Source organism: Gopherus flavomarginatus, chromosome 5 (assembly GCF_025201925.1).
Source record: "Gopherus flavomarginatus isolate rGopFla2 chromosome 5, rGopFla2.mat.asm, whole genome shotgun sequence".
Classification (NCBI taxonomy): domain Eukaryota; kingdom Metazoa; phylum Chordata; order Testudines; family Testudinidae; genus Gopherus; species Gopherus flavomarginatus.
Window position 1 is genome coordinate 32,410,599 of NC_066621.1, and position 23,508 is coordinate 32,434,106.

At 51.1% G+C, this 23,508-nt stretch overlaps 1 protein-coding gene and 1 long non-coding RNA gene across 2 annotated transcripts in view; both read left to right on the forward strand.

The window, feature by feature from the left end:
* Nucleotides 1-2,450: 2,450 nt before the first annotated feature.
* The window catches only part of LOC127052644 (zinc finger protein 558-like), a 213,326-nt gene continuing 192,268 nt past the window's right edge, over nucleotides 2,451-23,508 (forward strand). The window contains exons 1-2 of the mRNA XM_050956529.1: nucleotides 2,451-2,482; nucleotides 4,652-4,735. Of these exons, the coding sequence (XP_050812486.1) occupies nucleotides 4,664-4,735 (72 nt within the window). The 5' untranslated portion in view covers nucleotides 2,451-2,482; nucleotides 4,652-4,663. The remainder of the gene's footprint in view (nucleotides 2,483-4,651; nucleotides 4,736-23,508) is intronic.
* Nucleotides 5,536-10,784, forward strand: LOC127052687 (uncharacterized). The gene is made up of 3 exons (XR_007774867.1): nucleotides 5,536-5,555; nucleotides 7,378-7,460; nucleotides 10,706-10,784. It is a non-coding gene; the product is annotated as an uncharacterized LOC127052687 (long non-coding RNA).

Below are 23,508 nucleotides of genomic sequence, written 5' to 3' on the forward strand. Positions count from 1 at the left end.
GACTGAGATCAGACCCCATATTATGCAAGGTGCTGTACAAACCCTGGCCAACACTGAGACACCCAGGAGGTTCCCCTCAATTTCCCTGAGCCTCTGCTGCCCAACTTCTTCTGAATCCCTCTGGTTCACCCCCCCCCCCACAAAAAACCCACCTTTCCAAACAGTCCTTCTTTCCTTGCCCCCTGATTCTGGTTTCACACCCTGGGACCATCTCCTCTCTTTGTCTCTCCCCCTCCAGGTGAAGCAGAGATGGAGGCAACTTCAGCCACTGGAGTCAGCCTCAGCAAGCACTGCAGCCGGCCCAGGGGGAGTGTGGGTGTTTGCAGACACAGGAAGGGAGCAGGGGGTGCTGGGATGAAGGCGGCAGGAGAACAAAGCTCAGAGACCCAACATGGGGAAATTCCAGGGGGAGGGGCTCTGACACATCCCAGGTGCGGGCAGCTCCTGGGGGCGGGGCTCTGACTCAGCTCGGGGGCGCGGCAGCTCCTCGGGGCGGGGCTCCGGCACAGAGCAGGGGCGGAGCAGCTCCTGGGGACGGGGCTCTGGCACAGCCCATGGGCAGGGCAGCTCCTGGGGGCGAGGCTCTGGCTCAGCTCAGGGGCGGGGCAGCTCCTGGGGGCGGGGTTCTGGCACATTGTGAGGCGGAGCCCGGGCTGAACAGCTGCTTCCTGGTTCTCCACGTGCTGCCAGCAGCGCTGGAGCTGCCCGAGTCGGAGTGGAGCAGCTGTTCTCAGCTGCAGCTAGGATCTGCCCCCGGCCCCGCTGGGATCCAGGTGGGGACAGAGACTGGGGCCCGGGGGTTCCCCTTGGTGTGGCTGGCGGGGGCGGGAGGGGAGAAGCCGGAGCTGCATTCGGGGGAAGGGCGGTGAGACATTGTGACCCGGAGCCCCCGGGGAATGAGAGGCGCTGGGGGGCAGGAAAGTGACTCTGCCCCAGGGAGCCTGGGAGAAGCCTTGAAGGCGCCTCGGCCCCAGTGGAGCTGCAGGAGGATCCGCCCGCCCGCCGCGCTGGGATGGGGGGGCCGGGGCCCGGCCATCGTGTGGGGGGGAGGGGCGGACAGCGGGCCAGGCGGGGGGGGCGGTGTATTAAATCACTCCCTATAACAATGTGCTACTCCAGGGCACTGCGCATGCCCAGTAACAGCCGCTGAAGCCGCTGCCCTTCCCCCTGCCCGGACCAGCCGTAATGTTCCGCCAGGCGCTGGGGGCGGGGCTGGAGCGGGGCGGGGGAGTAACAGGGAGCGTGGGGGGGCGGGCGCAGAGCAGGAAATTGATGGGCGGGGGGGGCAGGCAGCTGGAGGCAGGGTTCGTGGGGGGCTAAAGGGCACAATCCGGGCTGGGGGGAGGAGCAGGAGTTGAGCTCAGGGGGAGGCGCTGGCAGAGCCCCCCCCCTTTGGTGTGAGGGCGGAGGTGTCGGGGGGGAGGAGAAGCCGGAGTTGCAGGGGGGGGAGGTCACTGGGGTGGGGGGAGGTAGATCTGTCTCTGTGCAGCCAGGACATTCCCGGGGAGGGAGGGAGGTGAGTTAACTGGATCCTGTCCCTGTTTTTGCCACTTCCTCCCACACACACATTCTCTCAAGATTTCCCCTTTTCTCTCTCATTATCACACGTGGCTATAAAATCCAGGGAGATTCTCCTCCCCCCCGCAATCATCAGCTCTCCAATTGCCTCTGATTTTCCCTTTTCTCTCCATACTTCTCAAATGTCAATTTCAAATCTCTCCGACGGGGGGTGGATTTTCCCACCCATTTTATCTGCAGCGATTTGTCCTTGTTTGCGTGGGATATTGTTGCCCTGGGTCATTCCCCAGAACATGGCTCCCACTGGAATGGGATGGGATGAGGTTCCCGTTCTCTGCCAGGGCAGGGAAGGGAAGGGAGGAGCACATCCCCCATGGAGACTGCCCAGACCCCATTTCCCAATTCCCCTGCGGCCCCCTTCCATTGTCCAGGGAGCCTTCCAGCTCCCCCCCGAACTTAAATCAGCTCCTCAAAGGGCTCTGAGCTGCTCACGTGAATGGTTGCCCCGTGGCCGAGTGGGACCATCACATTCTGTTTATGCATTGGACAGTCATATAAAATCCAGTCCAACAGTCCCCCTTTTCCACTAGTTATTTAATAGCAACATCAAATCCCCTCCGATCTTGGTGGTTTTCTCTCATGTTATCAAATGTCATTTGTGACAGGGTTCTCTCTGCGTGTCTCAAAGATTGATATAAAATACCCCAAATATTTGCCCCTCTTCTCTCTAGTTGTTTTATTTCTAATTGAATATGATGGGTTGTTTCCCAATGTGCTAAGATGCAGCCGCCTCTGGGGTGGATCCATGGTGGCCATTATTTGCTAGTGACAGCCCGTGGATCTTTCTTGCCCTCCAGGTCTTCCATTCTCCTGTTAAAGAAGCACTCCCCAGGCTCCCTCTGCCTGTGTGACTGGCCAGCAGGAGGTGGTGTTAACTTTCTAGCCACTTCTCACACTCTGTGAGGTAACACTTGCAGGGGCAGGGAAGGTGTCTGTGTGGGGAGATTGCAGCTGAAGGGGCATTGTGGTAGGGGGAGGCCTCTGGGTGGCTGGGCAAGGGGTACCCTAGTCAGGTTGGTGGGTTGTGGAGGTTTGGGGTTTTCGGGGGTGGTGGTTCTGATGTGCCTATCCCTGAGGCTATGGGTCCTGGAGGTGGGTATCGCTGGGGCCCTGGTGGCTGCAGAACAGTGGGGATGGGTGTCTCTTGGGGAGGCGGGACAGAGGGTTAGAGGGAGCCTGGTTCTGTGCCAGGGGCTCTGTCTGTGCTTCCCCCGCTGGTTCCTGGTTTTGTTGCCATGCCCAGTGCACAGAGCTGGGGGAGGGGATCCCTGGCACTAGGTGAGGGCATACCAGGGAAGCAGAGTGATGGGTCGCACTGTAAAGCATCAGGGGGTCACACTGGGCAGAGAAGGGGGTCCCAGGCAAATGTCAGGGTAGATCGTTCTGGAGGGTGGGGAAGTTCCTAGGCAGGCAGTGAGGGACTGAGTTCCCAGTGGGGGGGTGGGTCCCTTGAGGGGGTCCCTGGCTGCTGGGGGCTCTTGGTGGGGGGAACCCTTTGGGATTCCCAACCTGGCAGTCATGGTGTGGTGGGGGTTCTCTGGCCGGTGGGGCTTTGAGGGGTATCTGGGGTCCCTGGCCAGGGACTCTGGGGGCTGCGTCCCAGGGAATATCTGATGGGATCCTGGCTGGGGGGTGTCTGGGGCCCCTGGCTGGGGGGTCTGGGCTCTGGGTACTAGGGGGTGTCTGGGGGCTGCTGCTAACCATGATCCTTCTCTCTGGTCAACTTGTACCAGAGTCCTGGCTCCTAGTCACCAGGTCACCAAGTCCATTCCCCAGTCACGTGCCCTGTCACTGTGATAACTTTCTGTCCACTTAGCAAACACTGTTAGTGTGAAATCACAGAATTTACTTTTCTCCTCTTTTGAAAACTGCAGGAACTTTCCGTTCCGTTTGGAATTTTTTTGCCCCCAGTCCTTGTCCTAGATCTGCGGGGGTGAGGGAGGTGGGAAGGGAGTCAGCACTGCCACACGATGGTCTTTTCCACAGCGTTCTGAACTCATTCTTTCTGAAATCCGGTGTCATTGAGACCGTTGTTAATCCAGACTCACTGTATGGAAAGACAAGGAGTGATTCCAGATGGACAGTGGGTCAAATGAGATCAGCCATTCTCCCTGTGAGGAGGGGCTCCCATTAGCTGCTCTCCCCAGAGAGCTAAAGGAGGGAAGCTGCTCATTCACTCTGTCCCTCTCTGCTCAGGATATTGGGGTTCAGTTTCCTGGGTCAGATGCTGCAGCCTCCATTGTGATCTGGGAGACCAGGCTTGGCAGCTGCTGCTCCCCCAGTGGGGCTCTGTGCTGGGAAGTGACCTTAATTAAAGCTTCTTGTCTGCCCGGCCCAGGGGATGACTTTCTGCAGCTGGTCCTAGCCCCCTAGGGCAGTCCTGGGCCCTGTTACTACTAAATTCTGAGCCAGAGTCTCCAGGTAACTGAAAGACCTCAGGGAATGTCCTAGGGTCTGGCAAGAAAGTGACTCTGCACAAACAACACCACCTCATTTCTCCTCCCATTAGCGGTTGCCAGGAGGAAATCCAGCCATGGGAGAGCAAAGCCCCAGGAATGGGACTGTCCCAGCCAGAGGGGCAGGGAGAGAGGACAGGGGAAGGAGAGACTGAAAGGGGCAGTGGGAGAAATGAATGTGGGGGAGAGATTTCCAGCTCTCTAGTCCACCCAGACACATGTATTGCTGCATCCTGGGGCAGAACCACTTTCCAGTGAACAAAACAAGGATCAGACAGAGCAAAAGCCAGTTCCTGTCTCCATATTCCCCCTGCTGGGGTGTGGCTGCCGTGGGGTCAGTGTCTGAGTGAATCCCCCACAGTGACTTCTTTGGTTCTGCTCTTTTCTAGCCTTGTGTTCAGAGAAGGGGTGAGGGGAGAAAGAAGGGAGGTTAAAAATGTGTCTGTGGACTTAGCCTGGCAGGAGGGGCCAGGTCTAAATTGTAATAAACAGATTGAGCATTTCCCAGCATGACAGAATCTAGGGTGTCTGTCTGCAGGGAAAGGGCCTGGGGGAATTGTGATGTGAAATTAACTAAAACCGGTTCTGAAACGCCCACAACTGCCCTTCTCCCCCAGACAGGCTGCAGAATGTTTTGCTCCAGCTCATCCCAGCCTGGCGTGGGACAGGGAAGAGAAATGGCTGCAGTGGAGTCAGTCCAGGTAGAGATTATCGGGGGGTTGCTGGTGGGTTCCTGCTGGAGGAAAGGGAGAGCAAATACACCAGAAGTGGGAAGGTTTGCAGAGTCTGGTTTGGAGGTTGGTGCGGGGCAGGAAATTCACAGCGTGGAGAAAGGAGGAGGCCAGGGTGTGGCAGACCTGCTGGGAGTTATTTACTAAGTGGCCTAGATTCTAGGAACAGACCCAGGAGGTTTGGAGGTGGAAATGCCCTAATTTGTGAAGAGAGAAAATAACCCACCTACATGGAGCTAGTCAAACTGACCAGACTCCTAGTGCTGGAGCCTGACCTCATTAACCATCAGCTGCTGTGCGATATAAAGGGGACACCCATGAGTCAGGCTTATTGGAGCTGCCTCTCCCTTCATATCCCGCTCCTCACAATGAGGAGGGTGTTGGGCATCCTACCAGCGAGCTCTCCCTGGACCCTGCTAGGGGCTCCATCTCCTGTATCAGTCAGTGGCTAGTAGGGGGGTGATGGATATGCTGGGAGAGATAAGGGGCTCTCTCTTCATCCCCTCACCCTGGCATTTGCTGGATATTCTGAGCCAAGTCGAGGTGGGACTCTCCTGACTATGATCCACCCAGAGCTTCCATTTGATTCGCTCTTCTCTGCCACAAATAGTGGGGCTGTGAGTGGAGCAGCAAGTCCTTAGTGTCGGACTCTTACTCTTTCAGGGGCTGGTGACCTTCAAGGAGATGGCTACGTATTTCACCAGGGAAGAGTGGGCTCTGCTGGACCCCACTCAGAGAGCCCTCTACTGGGATGTCATGCAGGAGAACTGTGAGACTGTGACCTCGCTGGGTAAGGGTTCCTGTCCCTTCTGTTCTTGGAAGGGGAAATGAAGAGTGAAGGTTCACGCCACCCCCACAATGCCATCTGTACCCTGTCCTGTTTCAGCATCACCCCAATAGGCCAGTGACACACATAATACCAGAGACCCTCCTCTGCTGCAGAACACTTTGGGAACAGAGCACAGGAGCCGTATTGCACAGTGTCAAATATCTCCTGTTTGCTCAAGTGAAACTGGGGGTTAGGTCTGGCGTAACTGTCCCATACCCCTAATCATTTTTGTTGCCCTTTTCTGAACCTTTTCCAATTCCAATATATCTATTTTTGAGATGGGGTGACATGTGCATGCAGTATTCAAGATGTGGGTGTATCATGGATTTATTTGCTGTTTTTACAAATATGATCTATGAGATATTCTGTCATATCTATCACTTTCTTAATTATTTCCTACATTGTTCACTTTTTTTCACTGCTGCTGCACATTGAGTGGATGTTTTCAGAGAACTATCCACAGTGACTCCAAGATCCATCTCTTGAGTGGAAACAACTAATTTAGACCCCATCATTTTGTATGTATAGTTGGGATTGTGTTTTCCAATGGGCTGCACTATGTGCTATCCTGTCATCTAGTACTGCTGAGATCCTGGATTCAGTAATATCCCTGCCCTTCCTGTTCCCTTTCTCCACCGAACCCCGCCAGCCCATGCTTCCTGTTCCCAGCTTCCCCAGGATTCTCGCACTGTCTCTGAACCTCTCTGTCAGCAAGAAGCAGTGCCAGGGACACTTGCCCTCTGTCTGGAGTCTTCGATTTCTGGGACATGGATTTACTTTCTCTGTGTTCTAAGAGGCTCTGTCATAATGAGTGTCTGTGATGTTATCCAGAGTACAATCTGGACTGTTAAATAGCTGTCCCCTCAGTCCTCCAGCATGGGGTGCCTTTTCCACTGTTTTCCCGTGAGAACAGCCCCTCTTGGCCAATTAACACACAGTCTCCAACATGTAACTCACTCCCAGCTACACAGTATTGAGTGCTGCTAGACAGCCACTCATGAATTACACCTCAGGAGAAAACCAGCAAATTCTCAAGTGCCCAACTTTCCCCCAGAAATGTGCATCTTGCACTGTCCAGCATGCTACTGAACGACCCAAGCTCATATGAAGTCTGTCATTTCATCAGCGGAAAATGACATGCACCAGCTTGTTATCCCAAACAGAGTTTCCAACACACTTCAATCCACACATACTGGTTAGATGAACAATAAACCAAGATTGTTAACTACCAAAAACTAAAACTAGGCCCAGTCCATGAAAGGGGCACTCCCAGGAGAGACTGTATAAAGGCTGGAACATGAAACACCTTTGTAAACCTGAGACAGCTGCCTTGGGGACAATGACAGGGAGAATCCCCCAAAGTGACTCCTTTGTTTCTGCTCTTCTCTGGCCTCCGATTGTTCCTTCCAACGTGGAGTACTTTGCACTTGTCTCTACTGAATTTGATCCTATTTACTTCAGATCATTTCTCCCGTTTGTCCAGATCATTTTGAATTTTAATCCAATCCTCCAAAGCACTTACAACCCCTCCCAGCTTGGTGTTGTCCGCAAACTTGATACGTGTAAGAGAGAGACTGTTACTGGGAGGGTTTCCCCATGTGTCAGAGAGTTACAACCTGGTGGGAGGGGGCTAGGCCTGTACTGGAATAAGGTCACTCTGTGCTTCACAGTGTGCTAGAACCTAGAATGTGCATTAGCAGGGGAAAAGCTGGGGGGAATCGGCTTGGAGAATGGACAAAAGCCTAGTCTGAATTCTCACACCTTGCCCTTTTCACCCCGGCAGGCCAGAGAATAACATCCATGTTTCGCTGCAGATCATCTCGTCCTCCCAGGGACAAGGAAATGGCTGCAATGGAGCTGGCTCAGGTAAGAGATTATCAGGGTGGCGGGCTCTGCTTGGAGGTTGAGGAGCAGTAAATGCATAAGAGGGTGGGAATTGCTAGAGGTGGTGGGAAGCAGGAAATATCTCGGGTGGAGAAAGGGAGGGGACAGCATGTGACAAACCTGCTGAGACTTGTGTAGTGTAGGGCATGATGGGTTGTCACCCCCAGGAGGCAGTTTGTGGAGCTTCCGGGAACTGCTGTGTCCTCTAACCCTCACGCTGGGCTGGCCCTTCTCACACTGCTTTGCTGGAGATTTCGCCACCCTCTCCAGGGCCTGTTATCACCCAACACAACAGCAGGTGGCGCCATGCAGCCAACTAAGCTACCTGAGTGCGTTACCTAAGCCACTCAAGGACAGATAGAAGACAAGAGCCAATTTCCCACTCCCCAACCTTGCACACTTGCTGTAGTATAAATCCAGAATGATACCATCTTATAGTGCACAGGGATCTCTATAATGCAAGCTCATTAATGTAGTTCCCCTTCCCCTCGATATGGGACAGATGTGCACAACAAGCTGAGATTTTCCCCAGACACTTCACTCAAAATACGCTGGTTAAGATAAAGCATCAAACAAGTTTATTAACTGCAGAAAGATAGATGAAGTGATTATAAGTGATAACAAACAGATCAAAGCAGATTATTTAGCAAATAACCAAAACTCAGACTAAGCCTAACATACTAGATGGATAGAATTTGAATTAGCAATTTCTCACCCTGACTGATGGTACAAGCAGTCCCCCAAGTTTCCATACACAAGCTAGAAATCTCTTGATCCTGGGAGCAGCACTTCCCCCACATCCGTTTTTGTTTCTCAGGTGTTTCCAGAAGTTCTCTTGTGTGGAGAATGAGGCCAAGAGATGATGTCACACCCCACCTTATGTAGCTTTTCCATATGGTGGGAACCTTTTGTTCCAAACTCAGTTCCTAGTCTAGTTTGTGGAAAAATACAGGTACTAAAATGGAGTTTAGTGTCATGTGATCTGCTCACAGGCCCTGCTGAGTCATAGTAGCCATGACTCATAGGCTGGCTGAAACATTCACAGGAAGGCTAAGCTCTTCCACAGTCCATTGTCTTTATTGAACCATCAGCACTGTCTGGCTTCTTCATTGTTGTACCTGAAAGGCTCCTTGTGGCTGTTACCCAGAGTAAGCACATTTGAAATACAGATACAGAGTCAATATCCATAACTTCAGATACGAACATGATATGTGCACACAAATAGGATAATCATATTCAGCAAATCAGAACTTTTCCAGTGACACCACACATGATGCATCTTCTACAAAATAGATCATAATTATGTCCTAATCATATTATAATCATACCACTATGATGAATATGGGGGTGTAGTGTCAGATAGGTCCTAATTTCAAGGCACAGGAGTTGGGAATGGAACTTCCCCTCTTTGTGGAACAGGAAATAACCCTCCAGCTAGGGCTGGAACAACTTCCCAGACTCTCAGTGATGGAGCCTGAATCTACTGACATTTCATTAATTACCACCAACCCAAGTCTTTGTGGCAACTGTAAACTTTATCAGTGATGATTTTGTACTCTCTTCTAAGTCATGGATAAGAATGTTAAATAGCACAGGGCCAAGAACCGATCCCTGCAGGAACCTGGTAGAAAGAAATCCACTCGATCATGGTTCCCCATTTACTATCAGAGTTTTTAATCTATTTAATGTATGCCGTGTTTATTTTGTATCATTCTAGTTTTTTTTAGTAAAAATATTGTGCTGATCAAGTCATGTCCCTTACGGAAGTTTAGGTATATTACATCAATACTATTAGCTGCAACCAAACTTTTGATCTCATCCAATAAGGATATCCCGTTAGTTTGATAGGCTCTATTTTCTCTAAACCTTTGTTAATGGGCACTACAATTCTGACCTTCTAACTTCTATTCTTTCTGATTGACTTCCCCTTTCTTCCATATATTTTATTTGGAGAGTGCTTGGATTCCTATCAGGGAGCCACTATCAGGGTCCAGAGACAGCCCCATCTCCTATATTAAGCTCTGGCTAGTAGCTATGTGATAAATGTGAAGACCCTGCTTCTGTCTGTCAGATGGGAGACACAAAGGTTCTCTCTTTCTACCCTCTGATGCCTCCTGGCTGCTGTAAGCAAGGTGGGGTGGGACTCTGTTAACATGTGCCTCCCGGAGCTTCCATTTCCCTGGTGCTGCTGTTCCGTGAATAGTGGGGTTGTGAGTGGGTCAGCAGGTACAGAGTATTGGACTCCTGCTCTTTCAGGGGCCGGTGACCTTCGAGGAGGTGTCTGTGTATTTCTCCAGGGAAGAGGGGACTCTGCTGGACCCCACTCAGAGAGCCCTCTACAGAGATGTCATGCAGGAGAACTATGAGACGATGGTCTTGCTGGGTAAGGATTCCTATCCCTTCTGTTCTTGGAAGGGGAAATGAAGAGTGAAGGTTCATGCCACCCCCACAATGTCATCTGTACCCTGTCCTGTCTCAGCATCACCCCAATAGGCCAGTAACATACATACTACCAGAGACCCTCCTCTGCTGCAGAACACTTTGGGAACAGAGCACAGGAGCAGCATCACACAATGTCAAATATCTCCTCTTTACTCAAGGAAAACTGGGGTTAGGTCCAGCATAATGAAGAGAAGCTTCCTACCCCCAGCCTTCTCTCAAACCCTGAGCCTTCTCTACCCAAACCATAATGTGCTTGGGGTGTAACAAGCAGGAGGCTGGAGTCAGAGCTGCCAGTCCAGGGTTACTTTTCATACAGACACTCAGTGCGTCCTTGAACGCTGGCTGGGAGTATCCAGACAGGGGAGCTCCAGCAGCAGAACACTGAATCTCACCCAGGATTACAGATGACACAACTCCTCGCTGATCTGGATTGCACCCCAGCATGTGAAAATGGCCTAGGTTGGTAGTGACATTTCTTGAGACATGGAGAGTCTTGCTCCCATATCACCAGGTGTAATAAAAATAACAGGAAAGGCCAAATATGGAAAACTGATTGTTCAGCTTGCTTTTGACCTGCATCATATTTTGCAATATATTCCAAATAAGGAAATTAACGTGCAACGTATGTGTCATTGTTTGTGGTTTTAAGCTGTAAAAGGCTTGTGTGATTTTTAGCTCGGGAACAGTATTCCAATAGCTGTCGCCCCCTGCGTGCTTGTAACCAAGAAAAGAGCCTCAGGCTGAGCTGATTCAAATATTAATCCTGTGGTCGTTTTCCACAACAGCCTCAATAGGTCCCTGTGATGGAATGTAAGGCTACATCTAGACTACCCACCGTATCGGCGGGTTAAAATCGATTGCTCGGGAATCGATATATGGCGTCTCATCTAGACGCCATATATCGATCCCCGAGAGCGCTTATATCGATTCCGGAACAACACCAACCCCAACGGAGTTGCTGATTTGACAGGGCTAGCCGCGGACATTGATCTCGCGCGGTGAGGATGGGTGAGTAATCCGATCTTAGATATTCGGCTTCAGTTACGTTATTCACGTAGCTGAATTTGTGTATCTAAGATCGATTTCCCCCCGTAGTGTAGACCAGCCCTTAATGTCTTCACACCTTCCCCCTGCAGGAGAATGGCTGTTTGACCAGCTGTTTGCCTTGCTGTCTCTGAGGAACTGGTCTGTGGTTGTTCCCCAGAACTGTAACTTTTTCAGTAATATCATACTGTAAAATCTCACAATTTTACATACAGTTTTACTACACATTTTAACAGGAGGATAATATTAAGTAAGTTATGCGTTTTCTAATGATACCTCACAAGCCATACTGGGTACAAAATTGATCATAATTTTCTAGAAGAGTGAACACAGGGGTACAGATAGACACAGTGTCTGTGTGTGTGTTCCCAGCAGATATGTGGGTATTTCAATCCCTCATAAGCACAATGTTTGGCATCTTCAAGGACCTTGGGAACTGGTCCTGGGAATTCACTAGTTTAGCAAGTGTGAGACTGCATGAAATTGTGGGACACTTTGGTATTAATAATAAAATAATATAATCTGATAAAATTGCAATGAATCATGCTAGGTATGCCATGTAAAGTGTCAGTGAAAATGTTATGATTTGCCAAGTATGATAATTTTGTTTCTATGTATCTATCACCTTTGTATTGTGAGTTACAGATATGTAAGTTATATCTGTATTTCCAGACTTGTGCAGTTTTTCTGGGTGACACCCCCAGACATATTGGCATCAACATTGCCTAGCATGTTTGATGGCTCATTGAGGGTTATCAGCTGTACAATGAACCTATGGACCAAGGGGATACACCTATTGAGTCAGCAAGACATGCCGGGGTTTGCCTGTGTAATGAAACCTCCAAAGCTTTTCCATGCCATGTGCTGTGAAGCTTGTGTTTGGGACACAGGAAGTACAAGCCACATGGCAAAAGGAATATAAAGCACAGCTGCATCATCTCCATCTTGTCTTCAATCCCCCTTCCTACCTCTGGAGCAACTTCTCTACAACTGTGTTTGGTTTTTAGATAAGCAGCTCCGGGAGCCTTGAGCTCACAACAAAACAAACAGAGGCATCACACCAAAACAAAGAGCGTTATCTCTACTTAAAAGCATTATGGGAAGGTTCCGGAGGTCAGTGACAGCGTAGTAAGATTAATCACTGTTTACACTGGCACCCCAGCGCTGCATCACCAGCTCTGTTCTCTTTATTCCTCTCGTCGAGGTGGAGCACATGCAGCACTGTAGCCAGGGAGATACAGCGCTGTATGTGCCTTGCCAGTGTGGACGGGGAGTAAGTTACAGCGCTGTAAAGCCACCACCTGCACTGTAACTCTCCAGTGTAGCCAAGGCCTGAGTTGTAGTAATAATAGCAGCCAAGAATCCGGTGGCACCTTCTAGACTAACAGACATATTGGAGCATGAGCTGTCGTGGGTGAATACCCACTTCGTCAGATGCAACAATAGTCCCATATGGGCTAGTGGTCAGGATTCCTGGTTTTCACCCAGGTGGCCTGGGTTCAACATTTGGTGTGGGAAGAGTGCAGAGCTTTTGCCCAGAGTGGAGGCAGGAAATGAAAGGAACAGGAAGGGATCCTGCCAGCAGTGGAGTTAGACAGTGTAGGGAGGGGACCCCAGAAGTGGGGGTGGGGCAGTGGTTTGGGGTGAGATGAGGGAAGGATCCCAGCAGTGCGGGAAGTTGACAACCTGGAGAGCACAGGCCTGGAATGGGGACCTGGAAGAGTGAATGTGTCCCTCTAAACCCATCAACTGCAGACTAGGCAGGCTTGGAAGAATTGTGTATTTGTTGGTAAATGTCAATTTCTATGTAAACACACAACCCAATGGCAAAATATTTCCATCAATAATCATCAAAATTGACAGATGGGCAAAGTAAGAAACATGCTGCTTGAGAACTTATCATGTTGTAGGAGCAGCAGTGATCTGTATGCTCTGTATAACCTGTATGCTCAAAAGGTCCGTTAAACTCCCCCAGCTTGTGCCCTTTCCCTCTTTGAATGCCTGTGAAGTGGCTTTCCCACTCCCTTTGTACCTCCAGTGAATGCCCTTCACCCGGCCCATCTGGCCAGTGGTTCGCTGTGTAACATTCTGTTGCACCTCAGGGAGACTGATCTTCATCGCACCGTCCATCGCTGCGCTGTGGGACACTTACCTTAAAGGATCCTGACATCTCCACTGCCAGGCCTGTCCTGGGAGCGTGAGTATGAGTGTGACACCCTCCCCCATCCCTTCTTTTGAGCTTAGCTATCAAGCTAATAAATGTGCTGCTTTCTGCCAAACTCTGGGGGGGAGGGGCATTATTAGTCCTCTCTAAGCTTACTAACTGACCCAATTTTGGGTAACACAAGCAACATTGTTTGATCTGTTATTGTACCAAAGGGGGAGATGGTTGTCTATAAAAGAGGGTGAAGACTAAATGCCTCTGATGAGAATGGGATTTGAACCCATGCAGGCAGAGCATAATGGGTAGCAGTCCATCACCTTAACCACTCAGTCACCTCATCTGAGCTGTCAAAAAACGGACAGGAGGAGAAATCTAAGGCCGGCAGAGATAGGGACACTAAGGAGTTTTTAAATACTAAGCGTAAGCAGGGTCTGAATGAGCTCCCCTCTCTCACCTAGTGAGGAGCTGGAGAAAGACTTCAGGAACAGACCGTGTTTGCATAGACACACCTACTCTGCCTAGCTATGCAGCATGATGGGGCCGCTTCCGCAAAATGACCAGTTTGGGATGGTCTTGGGTTACAAATCACTTTAGGATTGAGTGGAATGAAATGTTATTCTCCTTCCTGTATGAGTGAGGGGCAGCAGAACATACCTAGGCCGTCCTGATGGAGGGGTAGGTGAGTGAGGAATAGCTTTTATTGGACTGCAGAGAAGTGATTGAGGACGTCACCCTAAACCAGTGGTCCCCAAACATTTCACATTGTGCCCTCTTAGCCATGGCTGTGGCCCCTCGGAAGCCACGGTCAAGAACCGGGGCTGGGATTAGTGGGGCTGTTGCTTGCTGGGGAGAGGGGTGCGGACAGGGGTAAAGGGGTCGACGCCGGGCTGGGAGCCAGAGTCTCAGGCTGAGGGTGGGGTTGGGGAAGAGCTGTGGCAGAGCGGTGCTCCCTCCCTGCCCTCTATGTGGGCTGGCTCATGTCCTGAGGTGCCCCCATGAATGTTCCTCTGTGTCCCCCTTGGAGTCGCACCCCACATTATGGGGACCACTGAACCCTACTCGCTAAGCTGGGGCTAGTGATTCCAAACCCCCGGGAAAGGGAGAACAAGTGTGGGGGCTCCAGCACCAGAACCATGCCCCTACCTTTTGTCTGTGGCTCTACCCCCTTCCACCCATGGCCCCATCCACTGTCAATTCTGTTCCACCCCTTCCCCCACCAGCCCCACCCTATCACTCCTTTAGCCCTGCCTCGCTGTGGCTCTGAGACCAGAGAAGCTCTGTGCCCCTGCTGCAGCCCCCGGGCTGTAGCAGGGAGTGGGAGCTCCTGCAGCCCTGGGGCTGACATAGGGGAGACTTTTCCAGGGGGACCTAACTTGGCCAGGGCCCCTGATCATGGGCCCCACTGTCCCCTTTGCAGTGCAAGGTTTCAGGAGGCTGAGCCCCCTTGTCATAAACAGATAGCTAAGTGTTAATGTTCTTTTACCTATAAAGGGGTAACACCAGTAACCTAAAACACCTGACCAGAGGACCAATCAGGAAACAAGACTTTTTCAAATCTGGGTGGAGGGAAGTTTGTGTGTGAGTTCTTTGTTCTTTGTCTTGTGTCTTTGGCGTCTCGGCTATGAGAGTGATTTTTCTATCTCCTGCCTTTCTTATCTTCTGTTTCCAAGTTTTAAGTACAAAGATAAGAAGACAATAAGTTTATATTGTTTTTTTTTTATTGACATGTGTGTAGTTGCTGGAATGTTTAAATTGTATTCTTTTTGGATAAGGCTGTTTATTCATTTTTTTCTTTTAAGCAAATAACCCTGTATTTGTCACCTTAATACAGAGAGACCATTTTTATGTCCTTTTCTTTCTTTTTATATAAAGCTTTCTTTTTAAGACCTGTTGGATTTTTTCTTTAGTGGGGACTCCAGGGAATTGAGTCTGCAGCTCACCAGGGAATTGGTGGGAGGAAGAAGTCAGGGGGAAAATCTCGTTGTGTTAGATATACTAGCCTGACTTTGCATACCCTCTGGGTAAGGGGGAAGAGAGATTAGCTATCTTGGTACTTCTATTTCCAGGACTGGATACAGGGAGGGGGGAGTCCCTCTGTTTAGATTCACGGAGCTTGCTTCTGTATATCTCTCCAGGAACCCAGGGAGGGAACACCAGGAGGGGAGGAGGGGGAAGGGAAATGGTTTATTCCCCTTTGTTGTGAGACTCAAGGCATCTGAGTCTGAGGATCCCCCGGGGAAGGTTTTGGGGAGACCACAGTGAGCCAGGCACTGTATAAATCCCTGGCTGGTGGCAGCTTTACCAGGTCCAAGCTGGTAACCTCCAAGCTTAGTTTTCATGCTAACACCCATATTTTGGACGCTAAGGTCCAAATCTGGGAAAAAATGTTATGACACCCCTCCCCCCTGAGCCTCCATTATGAGCCGCCCAGGCTACCACTGCTCAGTGTGTGGCCAGTCTCTGTGTTTTCTGCTGCTCGTTCTGGGGAGCCTGGCCGACCTTAGGGGTGGTGCCCCTCGATAGCCACCCAGGGCTCCAGGGGTCAAAGGGCACCGTGTGGCAGTGCAAAGGTGCTCACTGCTCTCCCCTGCCCCAATGCTCCTCCATGGGTCCATAGAGGTTTGAGGGGAATAAGGAGCAACCCTATGTGCTCCATGCGTCCTGGTCACTTTTCACACTTGGGCTGTGCTGTGAGGGGAGCATCAGAAGCTGCTGCTCTCTGCCCTCCCGCTATGCAGCCCGGTTGAGGAAAGTGACCTGGATGCAGGGAGCTCGGATGATCTCACTTCTTGCCCCCACATCCCACAGCCCCTAGGGGTGCCCAGATGAGCAGCGTTCCAGGAAGGAGTGGGGGGCAGCAATGCCAGCTGCTCCATGCACACAGGTCAGTCTCCCCATGTGGGTGCAGGAGGGGGTGCAAGGGTTTCTGTGATGCCTATTCTATCAATATCGTCACTCAATACCAGGCACTCAAATTCACCAGTCTTAGTACTTAGACGTTTAGCGTTTGTATTCAAGCACTTCTAAAATGTGTCCCATTTTAGCTGTCTGCTATTACATGATGTAGTTGAGGGAGACTCTTTCATTTCACTGTTTCTCATCAGAACCTACCTATACATTATCATATTCCATCCTCTCCACCTTACTAGGCTATAGAGAATCCCTGTGAATAGTTCCTCTCCTAACGGATGTCTCTGTCTGAACCCTGTGCTCCTCAGCGCCTGTCGGCTTTCCCCAGCTCTGAGGCTGTGTCTACACCACGCACCTTACCACGGTGCAGCTGTGCCACTCTAACCATGCCATTGTAAGGTGCGCTGTGTGACCGTCCTTATTGCTGAGAGAGAGCTTCCCCGGCAACAAAGCCAAACTACCTCCAATGAAGGGCAGGAGCTTTGTCACCAGGAGCACAGCTCCACCTATGATGCGCTGTTCACACTGCCGCTTTTCATGGCTCAAATTTTGGCATTCAGGGAGTGTTTTTTCTCACCGCAGAGAGACAAAATTTTAAGCAACAAAAGCCGAAATTAAAAAAACTCCTCTGCAACCTATTTTATTTTACATTTATGCAACCATTATACTGCCTCCAGTTCTGGTATCCTCATTTGAAAAAGATGTTGTGAAATTGGAGCTAGGGCAGCAAAGAGCCACCAAATGTTCTGAGGGCTGGAGAAAAATGCCTTCCAGTGAGCTATTGAAAGAGCTCAACCTGTTTAGCTTATCAAAAGAAGATTGAAAGGTGATTTCATTGAAATGTTGAAGGGCCTTAATGGAGAGAAAAGATTGGGTATTTACGGGCTCTTGAATGGAGCAGAGAAAGGCATAACAAGACCCAATGGCTGGAAAGTGAAAAGAGACAAATTCATATTACAACTGAGGCACAATAGTCAACAGCGAGGATGATTCACCACAGGAGCAAGTTACCAAGGAAAGTGGTGGATTCACCATCTCCTGATGTCATTTAATGAAGACTAGATGCCTTTCTGGAATGTGTTTGCCCCCAAAGTAGCTGTTATGTCATACAGGAGGCCTGTGATATGCAGGTTAGATGCTCTAATGGTGTCTTCTGACCATGAAGTCGACTAATTTCTGAAAAACTGAGTGTAGCATTGAGAGCAGCGACTGATGTTTTCCTGTCTAGCTGGCTTGCTGCCTAGAACGAACGCTCCTTGAGTGGGGTGATCCACAGGGAATAGCTCAAACCTCCAAAGTGCCTGGCCAGGGGCAGGACATTAGCCCAGAAAGGGAGGGGTGTGCCAGTGACATCACAAAGGCCTTTTGCAGGACCTCAGAGTATTGGTCAAAGGTGGTGGGGAGGTGGTGACCTCACAGAGAGATGCTGACATCAGCCAGACAGGACAGGGGCGAGGGGCCAGGGAAACCTCAGAGACCTCTGTGGCTTTGCTTCAACACATTTCCTTCTCCAGGTCTCTCTTTGAGGACTGAGAGATTATTTGGGGTCATGGACGTGAGCGCCAGGAGGAACCTCTTTCGAGTTTCCTCCTTCTCTTGTAGTGATTTTACTAGAAAACAGCCGTCCCTGTTTAGAAGGTAAGAGCCTCCTGGAGGTTTGAAACCTGTTCAGTCTGATCTATCTGGTGACAAGTGAATTCTAGGCATGGAAAACACGAGCTTAAGAAGGCAGAATTTTATTGCGCACCTGGGATTGTGTCCCTTAGAATCGCTGGGGACATTAGGGTTTGTCCTTTTTGTTTCACCTCTTCATCCATCCCTCCCTCCTCTTCTTCTCTTCCTTCTTTTGTCCTTTCTCCTGTTCCCTTCCCAACAACAGGACGGAGGTGTGTGTGTGTGTGTTGCAGGGAAGTCCTCTGCAACTCCCACTATGGAAGGTCCACCCAAAAATATGGGACTGAAATAGTGCTCGGGCAGTGATCCCCACCGGTGACCTGGGCCATCCTTTGGGCTCTCTGGTGAGAACCCTCAGCCTCCCGTCCTCAGTCTCTACTCTGATTGGTTGAGCAGGGGGTTATTGACAGGGAGGAGACTCAGGTCCTTGTTGTTCTCTTTTAAGATCAAGTAAATAAGTCAGAACCAGTTCTAACAGGTGTGTCTGGACGGAGGCCTGAGGCTGGGTACTTTAAGGGAACTGCGTGGTTTAAACTTCTAAGTAACCAGTGAGGTACTACAGAAGCTGTTTTGTGCTGGCTTGGTAAATCTAAGTATTGAAATAACCAGCAGCGTTTGGGATTTGTCTGCCCTGTTTTGTTTGCAATTCACTCTGATTGAGTGAGCTGAGCTGGCTCCCACGGGCAGCACCGTCACACCTACAGCCAGGCTGCAGAGGTCTGGGGGATCTTAGGGGCCTTGGGGTGCACAGATACCTATGTCCAGGCCATAGCGGTCCCTGGGGGGCTTAGAGAGTTTGGAGGGGACACAGATACCAATCTCCATGCTCGCTCTAGGGGTCCCATGGGGGCTTAGAGGGTTCGTGGGGGGCACATATTCCTATATCCAGGCTGTAGGGTTACCAGGGGGGCTTAGGGGGTTAGTGGGGGGCAAAGATACCTACGTCCAGGCTGGAGGCATCCTGGGAGTGTTAGGGGATTTGTGGGGGCCAAAGACACCTATGAAGTCCAGGCTGTAGGGGTACCAGTGGGTTTTAGGGGTTCGAGTGGGCACAGATACGTATGTCCAATCTGTATCGTTCCCAGGGGGGGTTAGAGGTTTCGTGAGGGGCACAGATATCTACGTCCAGATTGTAGATGTCCCGGGAGCGGGGGGTTAGGGGGGTTGTGGGAGTGCAAATACCTATGTCCAGGCTATAGGGGTTCCTGGGGTCTTAGAGGGTTTCTGAGGGGCACATATACCTACGTGCACACTGGAGTGTCGCAAGGGGCTTATGGAGTCTCTATGGGGTACAGATACCAATGTTCTGGCTGTATAGGTCCCTCGGGGGCTTAGGGGGTTTGTGGGGGGCACAGATACCTAAGTTCAGGCTGGAGGGATCTCTGAGTGTCTTAGGTGTTTGGTGGGAGGCACAGATACCTACGTCCAGGCTGCAGGGGTCTCGGAGGGGCTTAGGGTCTGTCACGGAGTGTGGGGGAGTCCGGTCCTGCACCCCTCTTCCTGGGACTCACAGTGACTCTCAGCCAGCCAGTAAAACAGAAGGTTTATTGGACACAGGAGCGAAGGATACAGCAGAGCTTGGAGGCACAAGCAGGACCCCACAATCAAGTCCTTCTAGGGGTTCAGGAAACTTAGTTCCCAGTTTGGGAATCCCTGAATTCCAACCACCCAGACCAAAACCGAAACTGAACAAACCCAACTCCCTCCAGCTGGCCATTTCCTGTGTCCAGCTTCCCGGGCAAAGGTGCTGACCACTCCCCCCTCCTAGCTCAGGTTACAGGCTGAGCACGTGTCCAGTCCTAAAGTCACCCCCTGCTCTCCCATCCCCCACACAGACAGTCCCTACTCCATCACAGTAATGCACAGAGCATTTCCCGCATGGAGCAACAGTGACACCATGTGGCCATGCACGGTAACGCACAGAACATTTCCCATATGGAGCAATTGTGACACCGTGTGATCAGGCAGGGTAATGCACAGAGCATTTCCCGCATGTAGCAACATTGACACCTTGTGACCACATCAGGTAATGGACGGCGCATTTCCTGCATGGAGCAACAATGACACCATGTGACCATGCAGGGAAATGCACAGAGCAGTTCCTGGATGGAGCAACAGTGATTCCATGTGGCCACGCAGGGTAATGCACAGAGCATTTCTCTCATAGAGGAACAGTGAGAACATGTGGCCATGCAGGGTAATGCACAGAGCATCACGCCTATGTAGAGGCTGTAGAGATCCCTGGGGGGCTTAGGGGTCGTGGGGGGCACAGATAGCTACGTCCAGGATGGAGACATTCTGGTGGGCATTAGGGGATTCATGAGGGGCACAAATATCTACGTCAGGGCTGGAGAGGTCCCTGGATGGCTTAGGGGGTTGTGGTGAGCATAGATACATACGTCCAGGCTGTAGTGGTCCCTGGGGGTTTAAGGAGTTGGTAAGGGTCACAGAAACCTACGTATGGTCTGGAGGGGTCCCTGGGGGACTTAAGGGTTTGTGGTTGCGCAGATACCTACGTACCGGTTGGAGGGGGCCCTGGGGAGCTTAGGGGGTTTGTGTGGCGTACACATAGCTATAACCAGGCTGGTGGGGGCCCTATGGGTCTTAGAAGGCTGGTGGGGGGCAGAGATACCTATGTAGGGACCGGAGAAGTCCTGGGGAGGGCTTTGGGGGTTCCTGGAAGTCACAAATATCTACGTCCAGGCTGGAGGAGTTCTGGGGGTATTAGGGAGTTGTGCGGGGGGCACAGATACCTATATCGAGGCTGTAGGGGTCCTGGGGTTGCTTTGGGGAATTTTGGGGTACAGATACCTACTTCCATGCTGTAGGGGTCGCTGGGAGGATCAGTGGGTTCGTGAGGGTGCACAGATATCTACGTCCGGTCTATAGGGATCCTGGGGGGGGGGCTTAAGGGTTTGTAAGGGGCACAGATACATTCATCCAGGCAAGAGGGTCCTAGGGACCTTAGGGGGTTCATGCTGGGCACAGACACCTGCGTCTTGGCTGGAGGGGTTTTGGGGATCTTAGGAGGGTTGTGTGGGCACAGATACCTATGTCGATGCTGGAGGGGTCCTGTCATGTCTTAGCGGATTCGTGGGGTCAGAGATACCTACATCTAGGCTGGAGGGGTTCCGGGGGGATTAGGTGTGTTTGGGGGGGGAACAGATACCTACATCCTGATGGTAGGTGGCCCTGGGTAGCTTAGGCGGTTTTTGTCGGTCGCAGATACAAACATCCATGCTGTAGGGGTCCCGAGGGACTTTGTGGGGCTCTAGGGGTCACAGATACCTACCTACAGTCTGGAAGGTTCCTGTGGGTATTAAGGGGTGTGTGGGGCATACAGATGCCTACATCTGGGCTTGTGGGTTCCCTGGGGTCTTAGAGGTTTGTGGAGAGCACAGACACCATTATCCAGGCTAGATGGGTTCTGGTGGGATTAGGAGGTTGTGGGGGGCACAGATACCTATGTAAGCAGAAGCAGGATGAACTCTACCCTCACATCTGGTGGTGAATTATGGCAAGTGTGGAAAAGGATTTCAGGGTCTGATCATGTTTGCGTAGACACACCCACCGTGCGTGACACGGCCACGGCAGCCTGGGATGGTTACTTTGGCAGCTATGGTATCCCCAGTTTATTTGTTGTTGGGGTGTGAGATGTGGAGTGTTGTCACCCTGATTGTGTGGATGAGGAACTGTGAAACAGCTTTGAGACAGGGATTCTCACCATCAGTTGAGTGGCACTCACTAGACAAGGGAGTGGGCTCCTTGGATGAGCCAGAAACACCAATTACATTTGTTTTTCATTTAACAGTTGAATAGTAGAGTTGGTAGTTAAATTTCTTAATAACTGGAGATTCAGGTTCCTGAGCTGAAATCATTGAAGTGCTGTGTTAAATAGTGGTGGAGTTTGAAACTATGTTGCAGAACAGCTGATGGAGAAAAGCAATTTGGGGAACACTTGGAAGGGCTCACGGAGTGAAGTAAGCTAAGCAGTTTTTGGAGACAACTGGAGCAGATCACAGGTTGGCTGGTGGAGCAGAGCAGCTGGTGGACTGAGCTGAGCAGTTTGTGTGAAAAGTAGAAGCGGAATCCCACGGAGAGGCAGGGCGGACAGCAGTGGACCACGTAAGGTGCCCCTTTCCACCAGGCTGGCAGGGGGGAAAACCCGGCAGATAGACTCTTGAACTCTGGGGCTGCGGGAATGTGGGTGATTATGGGGTTGCTGGAGTCTTGAAATATTTGAGGTATTGTACTTTGGAGTCTTGGGGTGATTTGGGGATTGCTAGATTCTAGAGCCCAGGGAAAAGGACACAGCCTCGTTGAGGTGTTTTCCAAATTTAATGCTATGTTGTTTATCTCACGTTATTAAACATTTTCTGCTATACCCAGATTCTATGATTGCGAGAGGGGAAGTATTGCCTCTTTGAGGCACCTAGAGGTGTGTATGTAAAATTTTCCCATGTCACTGGGTGAGGGCTCGATCTGGTTTGCATTACGTAATAGGGAAGGGACCCCTATGTATTGAACCCAGTCCTTGATGCTATCAATTCAGCCTGGCAGACGGGTTCCACCTATGTCCAGGCTGAAGGGGTCCCTGGGGGTTTTACGGGGGTTTCTGGGGGGCACAGAGATCTAGGTCCAGGCTGTAGGGGTCCCTGGGTGGCTCAGAGGTTTGGTGGGGGGCACAGATACCTACGTCCCAGATGCAGGGGTCCCAGAGTGGCTTAGGGGGTGTCATGGAGTGTGGTGGAATCTGACCCGGCACCCCTCTTCCAGGGACACACAGTGACTCAGCCAGCCAGTAAAACAGAGGGTTGTTTTGGCCAACAGGAACGAAGGATACAGCAGGGCTTTGGGGCACAACCAGAACCCGTCAGTCGAGTCCTTCTGGGGGTTCAGGAAGCTTAGTTCCCAGTTTGGGATTCTCTGAATTCCAACTACCCAGCTTCAAAACCAAAACTGAACTAACTCCCTCCAGCCAACCCCTTCCTGTGTCCAGCTTCCCGGGCAAAGGTGCTCACACTCTCAGCCCTGCCTAGCTCGAGTTACAGGCTTAGGTCCTGTCCCTCACCTAAAGTCACCCCCTGCTCTCCCATCCCCCACACAGACAGTTCCCACTCCATCACAGTAATGCCCAGAGCATTTCGCGCATGGAGCAACAGTAACACTGTGTGGTAATGCAGGGTAATGCCCAGAGCATTTCCCCCGTGGAGCAACAGTGACACCATGTGGTCACACAGGGTAATGCACAGAGCATTTCCTCCATGGAGCAAGAGTGACAGTGTGTGGCCATGCAGGGTAATACACAGAGCATTTCAACGCATGAAGCAATAGTGGCACCGTGTGGCCACGCAGGGTAATGCACAGATCATTTCCTTCTTGGAGCAACAGTGACACCATATGGTCACGCAGGGTAATGCACAGAGCATTTCCCCGCATGGAGCAACAGTGACACCGTGTGGCCACACAGGGTAATGCACAGAGCATTTCCTGCATGGAGCAACAGTGACACCGTGTGGCCACACAGGGTAACGCACAGAGCATTTCAATGCATGAAGCAATAGTGGCATCGTGTGGCCACGCAGGGTAATGCACAGAGAATTTCCTGAATGAAGCAACAGTGACACCATGTGGTCACGCAGGGTAATGCACAGAGCATTTCCACGCATGAAGCAACAGTGACACCGTGTGGCCACACAGGGTAATGCACAGAGCATTTCCTGCATGGAGCAACAGTTGCACCGTGTGGCCACACAGGGTAATACACAGAGTATCTCCTGCATGGAGCAACAGTGA